The sequence below is a fragment of the Phalacrocorax aristotelis genome, chromosome 8 (genome assembly GCF_949628215.1).
Source record: "Phalacrocorax aristotelis chromosome 8, bGulAri2.1, whole genome shotgun sequence".
NCBI lineage: Eukaryota > Metazoa > Chordata > Aves > Suliformes > Phalacrocoracidae > Phalacrocorax > Phalacrocorax aristotelis.
This window is the reverse complement of record NC_134283.1, coordinates 11,377,274-11,388,309: the sequence shown is the minus strand read 5'-3', so window position 1 is coordinate 11,388,309 and position 11,036 is coordinate 11,377,274. Positions and strand designations below refer to the sequence as shown.

At 41.0% G+C, this 11,036-nt stretch overlaps 2 protein-coding genes across 2 annotated transcripts in view; one reads left to right on the top strand and one right to left on the bottom strand.

Annotated features, from left to right (window-relative positions):
* The first annotated feature begins 97 nt into the window (after positions 1-97).
* On the top strand, positions 98-1,999 carry SS18L2 (SS18 like 2). Its single transcript, XM_075101398.1, has 3 exons — positions 98-253; positions 329-405; positions 1,140-1,999. The coding sequence occupies exons 1-3, from the start codon at positions 185-187 to the stop codon at positions 1,225-1,227; spliced, it is 234 nt and encodes a 77-aa protein (XP_074957499.1). The 5' UTR covers positions 98-184; the 3' UTR covers positions 1,228-1,999.
* A 523-nt stretch (positions 2,000-2,522) lies between these two features.
* GARRE1 (granule associated Rac and RHOG effector 1) overlaps positions 2,523-11,036 on the bottom strand; it is a 61,296-nt gene continuing 52,782 nt past the window's right edge. The window contains exons 11-14 of the mRNA XM_075101386.1: positions 8,992-9,157; positions 7,974-8,108; positions 5,655-5,733; positions 2,523-5,050 (exon numbers count right to left, since the gene is read on the bottom strand). Of these exons, the coding sequence (XP_074957487.1) occupies positions 4,727-5,050; positions 5,655-5,733; positions 7,974-8,108; positions 8,992-9,157 (704 nt within the window). The 3' untranslated portion in view covers positions 2,523-4,726. The remainder of the gene's footprint in view (positions 5,051-5,654; positions 5,734-7,973; positions 8,109-8,991; positions 9,158-11,036) is intronic.

Sequence of the window (11,036 nt, the reverse complement as noted above, 5' to 3'; positions counted from 1 at the left end):
GTGGCTATGCCCGGCAGGAGCGCTGGAGGCCCGCGCCCTGCAGCGACGGGGCAGGGAAAGAGGTGGTCGGGCTTGGCCGCGGCTCTCCCGGGCGGGGCGGGGCCGTGTGACGGCAGCAGCCACCGCCCGCGGGGGGCGGGGCCGCCGGCTCCCCTCGGCCCTCGCGCGGGGCGGCGGCGGCGCCATGTCGGTGGCGTTCGTGCCGGAGCGGCTGCGCGGGAAGGCGGAGGTGAACCAGGAGACGCTGCAGCGGGTGAGCGGGGCGGCGCGGGGCCGGGGCGGCCGGGGCCGGGGGGCCTGGGGCTGACGGCGCGCTCTTGTGCCCTAGTTGCTGGAGGAGAACGACCAGCTGATCCGGTGCATCGTGGAGTACCAGAGCAAGGGCCGGGCCACCGACTGCGTGCAGTAAGTGACCCCCGCGGGCGGGCTGTGGGCCTGCCCGGCCTCGCGGGGCAGCGCGGGAGCTTCGAGGGCGCCGGGGGCTGAGGGGAGCGAGCCGCGGCCCGCAGCTTTCCTACCGTTACGAAGAAAACGCGGTTGTCGTTGTTCAGAGGCTTCCCAAAAAATCAGTTTCACAGATCTGTAAAGCGAAAATGCCGCTGTATAGAATAAAGCTGGTGCCCGCTCCTTTTGGTCAAGGTTTTTGCTCCGTGTAGGTACGAACAGCCGCCCTGCTGGCAGGGTCTTCCTCCCCGCCCAGCGCCGGGAGAAGGGCTTTTACAGAGCAGGGAGGCTGCAGCGCTTCCGCCCCGCCACCCGCGGAGGACGGAGGAGCCGACCGACGGACAGGCTGGCGGCGGCTCGGACCGGCCCCAGGGCGGAGCTGCGTCGCCTCCTGCTCGCTTGCAGTTCTGCGGCTTTTCCGTATTGATCATGCCAAGATCTTAACGTGCGTGTTCGCTATCAAAGCTGGGTGGAAGAACATACGTGGCTACCGAGCGCAATTCAGTGGGGTACACTGGGCTTTAGAAGACCAGGATATGGAGGTGTTTGCCCCGGTTTATTATTTTCATAGTTTCCTATTTCTTTCCCTAACAGCAAATACTGATCACATGACAAAGGTGACTGTGAAAGTGTGGGGAGTTGGCTAGTAAAACAACACGTTTCCCAGATACTATGTATGTTTCTCCCTCTCACAGGTACCAGCATATCCTGCACAGAAACCTCATTTATTTAGCTACAATTGCTGATGCGACGCCACCCAGCACGCAGAAGCCTGTAGACTGACTGACTGCGCATACCTGGACATGAGTGGTGCTTTAAGAATCTGTAGGCATACCTAGTTTAGAGTCTCACTTTGAAAGCTGAGAAGGTGTGGTCTTGAAGGGCAGGTAAAAATATCATCCATACCTCTATGTTAAAAACACAAATGTAGTTTTTGATGTAATATTAGGGTAGTTTCTTACCACATTACTGTAAGCAGAGCTTAAGGGTGATAATTATTTATCGCACTTACATTCCCCCTGCTGAAAAATATCAGGTAGCATATTTCTGAGAACAGCCTGGTTGTCAGGACAGTGCTCCCAGAGATGCCTCTGGAGGACACTTGCTGTCTCATTGAAGCGGAGACTGTTTCATAACTAAGGTTGTACAAGAACAGGGTACACATTTAGCTAGGTAACTCCTCTCTACTTCCAGCATGACAAAGTCAGTCATACATTACCATATATATATAAGCAATCGACTGTTTCATATTTTGTATCACCACAGGAATTGTGCTTAATAAACTATTTTGTAAATTATAGTATATTCTGGATTAATGCAACGTTAACAAAGGAGCAGCTCGGTGATTTAGTGAAATAGAAACGTTAACTTTTCTAGGACAGATGGAACTGTTGCGTAACATAGTGCAATTAAGTGCAAGGGAGAAATCGAGCCTTTATTTCAGCGAGAGAAGGCTCTGTGTGTGCCCCACTTGTGTCAAGACTTTTCCTTTTTGGTTGAAATGCTCTGTACTGCAGACTGTGTAAACAAGTAAATTCTTGCATAATCAACTGGATTCATATGCTTTCTGGCTTTGTCAGCATTTATCATTAGCTGTATGCTTGTGTACCCTTGTGCAGAAAGAGCCCAGCTTTACCTGCACACCTCCGATGATAGTGCATTTCAGTGGAGCAATTAACAATCTAAACTGATAGCCTTGATGACAGTTCTGGTGGGGAAGGGGGGTGTGTGTGTGTTATTTTTTGCCCACTACCATTGGAAGCATTTACTCTGACCACTAAAAATTCAAGCAACTTGGGTTCGGCAGCGTTCATCTGCACTACTAGTGCAAAGACAGGCCTGTGGCATTTTCTGGATTGTGTTCTTTCACTGCAGTCTGTAGAAAAAGTAGCCTTAAAGATGCTTCAGGTGGTACAGCATGTAAAGTTCGTTTTTATGATGAGTCAGTAAGTAGGCAGTTGACAATTTTCAAACTGTTAAATAATCCCATGTTAATGAAATAAGATCCTTGTTTACAAACCAAAGTTACAGTTTAAGGTGCTGCTTATTTTCAGCAAGGTGCATATTTTAAACAGGTCTGACCTATTAAATGTATATCTTTAATAAAGCAAATAGTTTACTTTTACAGAAGCTTTAAAATACAAAATGTACAGTTCCAGTTCAGAAGCATTAGCTATTCACAAGAAGCACTGCAATAAGGGTAAGTTAACTAAGCACCAAACCCTTGCACTTGGCAGTGTAAGTGAAGTTTAATGGCAAGACTCGTTTGCCAAGTGCAACAATTCTTAAAATTACCAGTGTTCAGAACAATCGGAAGCAAAGGACAGAGTAGCACCTACGTGGTCAAAATGCAGACAAACTTTCTCTTTCGCAATTCACTTACGTAGGTCTTGAAACTTGCCAGCATTTGTAATTATGAATAAACTGCAAAACCTACAGCAATAATTTGGCACTTGTTAGAAAAAAGTTCAAAATTAAGTGTTTTCATTAACTTCCGTTTTGGTCTTAGTATGAATAACCAGTAAGTACAACCAAATTTAGGATTTAATATTAGATCTAAATGACAAGGTTTAGGAAACTCAAAACCATTCATCAAGTTAAATAACCACTAACATTTTCAGCAGAGGGTTTTCAAAATTATAGTAGTATAGACCATTAACAATTTACAGACAGAAGCCACACTGATTGTGCAAAGCACATTACTGTAAAAAGTCTATGTACAGCAAACAGATCGTTGTAAACATGGTAAGTATGAAGTTTCAGAAAACATGGTGACAATATCATAAATACAGGCAACATTGGCATCCTCGAACAGCACAAAAGGTAACAATCTGGGCCTGCAAATAGAGCCCGTCACCATACAAACAAAAAAGGTGGATGGGTTTTAAATACCCAAATGTTTAATAGTTTTAGTGTTGTGTATACTTTATCTTTTCATATATATAATGTATTTATTTTTTGGTATCTTTAGATATAGATGTACTTAGTTTGTAAAAACAAAAACAACAAATGTGCTTTATCTTCATTGAAAAATTATGTCATTAGAACTAATAACCCATTTTGCTAGTAGTTAACATATTAGAATGATATGACTTAAGAAAAATACAAAAATAAGATTAATACTGTCAAAACTCTTATACCAGAAAATATTGTGGTTTTTAGACTCTTTCAAAGATGAAATATGAAAATTTAAATAAGCTCTAACTATATAAAGAATCTTCTGTAATCTCAATTAATATACAGTGGGATAGCTATACATATATTTACCATTGTTCTTCAATTTTTAAGCACCAGTCACTCTCCTGGATCCGCTTTGGTTGGAAGATTATTCCTAATTCCACAGGTTCACTTAATGGCACATATTGACTGCAAATAATTACTTTATCCTTTTTAAAAACAATAATGTTCTTTTAACTAACTGCTACCCCACATTTCAGTTTAGTATCTTCTGAGCCAGCTCACAATTTTTCATCAACTGTTGCATCTGAAATAAGACTTTAAATATATGCAAGTAGTCTTTTAGGCTATACTTTCACACACTTAAGGAGCACTGTGTGGACAATGCCTTTGGCCAAATGATGCGGTAAGAAACTGTGTAGGTGTTTGAAAACCAGTGTCATATTATCCGCACAGATGCCATCTACCTCAAGCAGCTCAGGTAACATTTGTGACACAAGGCTGAGTGGTTCTGCTGATCTTTACTTAGGGCAAGGAAACTACCACGGAACTCAGTTTCACAACTGTTTCTGCAGCAGTTTCACCACAAACTCACTTGCATGGCACACGAAAAGCTGCTCTTGCACTTTGTTTAAAAAAAGCTGCCCCCGGGTCACTTATGGAGAATACAAAGGCTTTACAGCTTGTCCGTGGTAAATTTAAAACACAAACAGTGTTGAGCAAAGCGACCGCTATATATTTGCTTCAGCATATTCAATGCGTTTCAGTTAGATGTTTAACTACAAATCTATATGAAAAATAGCTATAAAATACAGTGTTTCTTGTATGGTAGTCCTCCAGCAGTTTTTTAAAAAAAGGTTTTGAAAGTAAAGGCAATATACACGTTTTTAAAAGCATTTCTACATCACAGTTTTGGGCTGTTTCACTTACGTGAAACAAACATATTGGCCAATATTTGCTCAGCACTGTAAATCAAAACTCAAGAGTTTGTGTATCTCACCCAGACCCCTCAATTCCCTATTTAAGGAGACAAACAGGGTATAGCCAATACAGAATTGTGAAACATATGTAATTTATGTTTGGCCCTGTGCTACATGAAAAGGAATTAGTACTGATGCAGGTAAGATGGTCTGCGTTCGTGCTTTACTGGAAAAGATTTAAAGCCCTTATTCATCTGTTTGTGCTGGGAAGCCTGTTGCTGCGATTGCTGCTGCTGCGCGTAGGCAAAGTTAGAGGAGATTCCTGCTGTGGGAGCACAGTCGTTGGCTGCTGCCCACATGGGCGACTGGAGGATCTGCATCGTGTCACTCCACTGGCTGACAGGGCTGCTCATAGGGTACAAAGACGTACTCTGAGCGGGTAGCGTGTTCGTGACGGAGGATGTATGCTGCCAGGGTGCCTTTGGAGGCCAGGTTTTGGTTTTATTATCCTGAGAAAACAAAATTAGTTGGTTTTAGGTTTGGGGGTTTGTTTGTTTTAATAGCAAAACATTTCTTTTTTGAGACAATACTTGAGGTGTCACCTTATCCCCTCCTTAAGACATTTTCAGAAGATTAATTTATGTTTGAAAGCAGAATTGATGCATATATGAGGCGTTCTCAATTCTTGAAATACCTGCCTGTTCAAAAACCTTTTTATTTACCTTCAGCACGTTTCCTTGACACATCATAGCCCCGCTGTAAGTCAAAATTTGTAGCAAGACAGGTAATAAATCTGTGATACTTTAGTTTTCCCTGCACAGACAATTAAAACTGATTTTAAATTGAACTGTGTTGCCTCTTTGCTTAACTTGAAATCTTAGGTTTTGTGATAATTTCTGCTACAAGGGAAAAAAGATAAGCAATTTCCAGTTCTAATATTTAAACTTGGTAACTTTGATAAAAGCATCTAGTACTGCTTGAGTGCAAATGGTTTGGGTTTTAGCTGAGGTAAGCAGTCTGGAGATGCAGATGCTCTTCTAGTTGTTTTCCTAGTGTAAGCCACCCCAAAATGCAAACAGGAAAAATGACTAAGCATAGCCATTTTCAGCTTACCTGATTACGGTCATCCACTGCAGAAAGCAGAGGTGGTGATGGTAGCGTACTAGGTTCCTGTTCGCCACTACTGTGTTTTCTGCCCAAAAAAAGAGTGACATTTACTTTTTTTTTTAATGAGTCACCCACATTAATCTGCCAGAGGCACATACCATTCTGTAGTTTCAGTCTGACAGCCTAAAATGAGTCCTGATTTCATCTTGTTTCATGTATTTTTCTCGGGACAGGTAAAAGGAGCAATGCAGAAAAATTCATTACTGAACACTGTCAGAGGCTTGACAGGGCAGTAGTTCTCTGAGATACAGCTCAGCAACACAAACACACATTTTTGTGGAGGTGAAAGGAAGGTGGGCTATTCTTTTGCCCACTTGGAAGAAATCTGCCAGAAATTGCCTTTTTTCTTCTGTTATCTGCTCTCGTTTGGGGTTTTTTGTTTCGGTTTGGGTTTTGGTTTTATTTTTAAAGTACCTTTTCTGAAATAACTTTACAGAGAAGACAAAAGAAACAGCTGAGCAAGTGAAACACCTGGTGAAGCACAGTGACTTTGCTGAGGAAAAATGTTATACCTTTGGTTTAAATTTGTGACCTAATATCAAATAGAAGTCCTTGACCACATGTACATTCTGGAAGGTTTTTGTTTTTTCTTGTTTTGGGGAGTGGGTTTAGATTAAAACAGAATCTTTTATCCTTTCATCCTTTGTCAAAAAAATAAAAAAGTCACCATGCTGCAGTCCTCAGGCCTCCATACGCAAGCAGCCCTTTGCAGGGCAGCTTTAGAACGCTCAGCCCTTTTCCATTCTCCTACTGTATAGTTTTAGCTATGGTATTTTGTCAGGCCCTCGCCTGTAGAATGTTTTTCTTCCTAAAAGCAACATAAGACAGAGGTGCTGTTACTTCAGCTTAAGTTCTTCTTTAATGAAGCACACTCTTTGGAAACTTCCTTCTGCTTGTCTCTTCAGAGCACTGCATAAAGGACAGGCTTTTGTTCTGGCTCCATGAATCGCTCCATGATCAATCTCTAGGAATCTGGTGGCTTGGCAGATTAAGTTCACCCATTACATGCTTACTGCGTTTTCCTTCCCTGCTTCTTTTTCTAAAAAAAAAAAACAATCACTACTTTTTCTGTGGCTGCTTATTAGATAGCTTTCTTCCATTAATTTCAATTTAGCGTTAATTGAAGCTCAGTTCCTGTCCCCTCCACGTAAAGTCTGGCTAAGTGTAAAGATTCAGAAAACAGCTCTTTTGGTCGATTCCTTTCAACCTGCTTGCCTTAGTCTCATTATTTTCAACTCCAGTACACTTCCTTTCTGGCAATACATATAAAAATAGCTATCCAGATATCATCTGCGGGAAACTGACAGTACATCCACTGACTTTTTCCTGTCACCAAAAAGCAGACAGACAATCTTGTATCTAAACACATTGACTCTGAGTTATTCTGTGATCTAAACAAAAATAGATTATGTGGCCACAGAACTAGCTTATTTTATTTTTAGAAAAGTCTCTGAAAAACAGCATGAGAGAACCATCCCAGACTGGAATTGGGTTGGTATTTGTGCTTCGCCTTGTGCCTTTTATTGTCTTAACTGCCCTCTGCTATGGAATCACTGAGGTTCCAACCCTTTAGAAATGCAGAAAGCAGTTGTTGTAATTCATGCTACTGCTTTCAAGTGGATTGTTCATAGTTGAAAATCTGGCTCAGTTTTTAAGTTACTAAGTTTAGTTATAAATGCAGTTAAGCCTCCTCATATTATCAGAAATAAAGGACTAAATAGGCATGTCTCTACGACTACTAAAACAGTGGTGGTAAGCAAGGTGAGGCAACACGTTATCAGCAGTAATTTCTTGGTGCCACAAAGTTGCAGTAGAAGCCAGGAAACAGGAACTTGCTGGCATCAAAACGGCCATTAGGAGCATGAGAAGGCTGCAGTGAAGTACAAAGTTTAGAAAAACAATTCAAAGATGGTATCTAATGCCTCAGTAGTTTAGAAAGAAGTGGCATCCATAATAGATTATTGTGGAAGAGGGAAAGCGACAGATCTTTTCTGGACATGGTGAATTTCAGCTACCAGCAGGCTGTTTGCACAGATGCTAGTTCATATAAGGAGACAGCTACTAATGTTACTCAATTTGGGACTCCCTACCATTCAAGTCAGACGGGCTATGCACTTGCTCTGTATCATCAGTGTGGTACGCACACCTGACATTTGTATAGCTTCATCTAATTAGCGGGAATTTCCTTTGTGTGGCTACTCAAATGAAATGATCAAAACAGACAACTCTCATGAAGCAGTACGCATTTTTGTTCGTTTTGCTCACCTTCTCTGCTTTACAGCAGCAACAAGGTCTGGCCCTGAGAACATTGAGAACAAACTGTCTCCGTTAGCTGAGGAGGTCTCATCACTTGAGCTGGCAGAGTCTCCTTGAGCACCAGACCAGCTATTTGTCACGTCACTGTAAGACAAAAAGTTGTATTAGTTCTTGTATTAAGAGTGCCCGGTCCAGACTGTGTGCCCTAGGTAGTTGTGCGAGTCTTTGTCACAGGTGATGGAGCACAAAAAAATTTCAATACTTTGTAAAATGTACCAATAACACAAATACCTTCACTTACTTACTTCTGAGTGATCACATCAACTGCTTTGTCTGTTACAGTCACTTTATATATATTTTACTAAAATAATTACATAAATAAAGAGTGCCTGTCTTGGTCAGGAAGGAGAAACAACGCTTGGGTTTGGAATCACTAAACACTTCTTTTCATTACAAAACTGAGCTAGAACACATACTTGTCCTACTGGTTTTAAGCTCACTTGAGAGTCACACCTATTACATTATGGACAAATGGACAGAGGCTCTTGAAATGCTTCTGCTGTAATAAATAGTTATGATTTGGAAGAGATTAAGAACTACTAATGGAGTTGCTGTAAGGCAAGCTGTAAGACTGTTACTGCCTTACAGTAGGTAAGATTAAGTGGCTAAAATCTGGAAAGCTGAATTCAGTCAGGCACTGCCACTTCGGTAGCATCACTGTTCATCAAAGCTAGGTCTTAAAGGTTTTCAAAATACTGAAAAGAGAACTGTTCTGGATGAATCTGTGCTGTATTACTTCCTCTCTTTGAGTCAAAGTCGGTATACATCCCACCCTGAAGAAGTCATCGAATATCAGTGCTTCAGTGTCAGCAAAGCAGGCAGGGCTCCAATTTCTCACTTGACATAAAGAAGTACAGCTTTCACAGATGCATCAGCAATTGGAAAAAACCACCCAGTATTGCCACATTCTGCCGAGTGTGAAAGACTCAATATACAATAAAAATATGTAGCCTGTCCCATGTCTTACCCTTCTGTGAAATACTCAGGAAAGGGCCAGGTTTTATGAGGATCATCAGGAAGAGGCCAGTTGCTACGTGTGTTGCTTGGACGACGGACATGCTGTGCTTGCCTTTTTTGTTGCATAGCCTGGTTGACCCCAGCAACATAGCGGGCAAATTCTGGATCAGAGCCAACTGAATAAAAGAAACCAAGAAGTCAGTTGCTGACATTCAGCTATTTCTACTGCAATTATCCCCCTCGTTTAATCCTCTAGGCTTGACCATACCCCACAACAGAAAATAATTCCCTCGCTGATAATAAATGCCTGACAACAGCTGATACCTCTTCATGGAGCAGTGAAGAACACTGAATGGGAAATGGTTTTAAAAAGTAGATACACACCATCCATGCATGGCGGATAATAATTCTCACTCAGAAGTACGCCTGCCCCTTGAATTCCATTAGGGAAATAGTATTTGTCACTATGATCATGTCTATACACTGAAAGGTCCAATATCCCATCAGCAGACACTGACAGAATTAAAACTTGTACATTTATCCAAGGTCAGAGAGAAAGAACATACCAATTACGACATTTGATTCCAGATTGCAACATGATTTCCAGCTATTTGTGATCCTGCTTACCTCAAGAAATCAGGACCTCAGATTGATCATATTAGAACACACAGCCCAGAAATTACGTACTTCCTACAAAGACTAGTAACAATTTCTAAAAATTTTGATCCAGACCTGCAAAATATTTCAGAATAAAATTGATATTTACAGAAAAAAGAAGTTATTTTTAAAAATAGAAATTCTTCCATCCCTCAAGTGCTTTATGTGTCCCAAGCACCTGATAAGTGATCTGACAAGTATGATCGTGAGCAGACACAGCAAAAGCCTTAATCCAAATATGTTCGAAATGCTCAACTGATCTGAGCAAATAACTCCTGTATTGAAAGAATGCTGTTATGAGTCAGTGTAATTGAGTTTCCACAGCTTCTGTTTCTTTTTGCCCCCCTCCCCCCCTTTTTTCCCTGAGGGAAAACTTTGCAATCTGACTGGATTTATGGAAATTGTCTAGACTACATGCATACTAACTGCAGCAGGAAGTACAGAGCCGTCGGCTTGCTGGTCTCAGTTTTAAATTAAGAGTGAAGCCTGAAGAACATCCAACAAGCACACTCAGCTTTCATGTGATGGCTTCCCTGCGTTCAATTCAGCATTTAGGAAAAAAGTTTCCTCATTTTCATTTGGCACATTCAGAAGAGAGTTCCACAATGTTTTGCTGGATACAGATTAGAACAACAGGGAAGAAAATACCTTCTGTTTCTGTACATTCTTTATTATATAAGCAAGGGACAGAGCTATCTGACAGATGTACAGAAACAAAATATTCCACTAACACTTGTTCTCTTTGAGAAATATTTTATAACAATTTAAGACGAGGCTGGAAGCTAGACAGGTGCTCAGATCTAAGGACAGATTCTGAAGAATGTCCAGGCTTTTTTCCTGTGGAAAGCATTAAGTGTTAAATCACTGTTCTATTCAAAATAACAACTTGTGTTGATTTTTACCTCAGTAGAAACATATCAGGTTAACAGCTTTTTATCAGATATGTTTTTTACTTTACTCTTTCACATCTGTGAAAACAATTCAAAAGGCCTGGAGGAATCAGTGTTCTTTCTACCAGTTCTTACTACAACATTCCTTCATCAGGTTTTTAAAGATGGTATAAGTATCATAAAATACATTTTTGGTAACTAGTTAAGCCTTTGACATCAATTTTATAAATTCTGAATTGGCAGATTTGCATCTGAAAAGAGACATTTTCAGGCTCTAAAAATATTTAGCAAAAAAGTAACACCATTTGTTTCAAATGACAAATGTACAAACTCCTAAGCAAGTCTGGAAATAAGAAAGTGTTCTGTGTTTTAAAGTTTTCTGTACTACACTAACTAGAGCTTAAATTGAAAATTCCTACATCACAGCTCAACCTGTCAAGTGATATGAAGAAACAGTATCTTTCCAATGGAAAAATCTATTTGATTACAAGTTGGGGTTTTTTTGTTT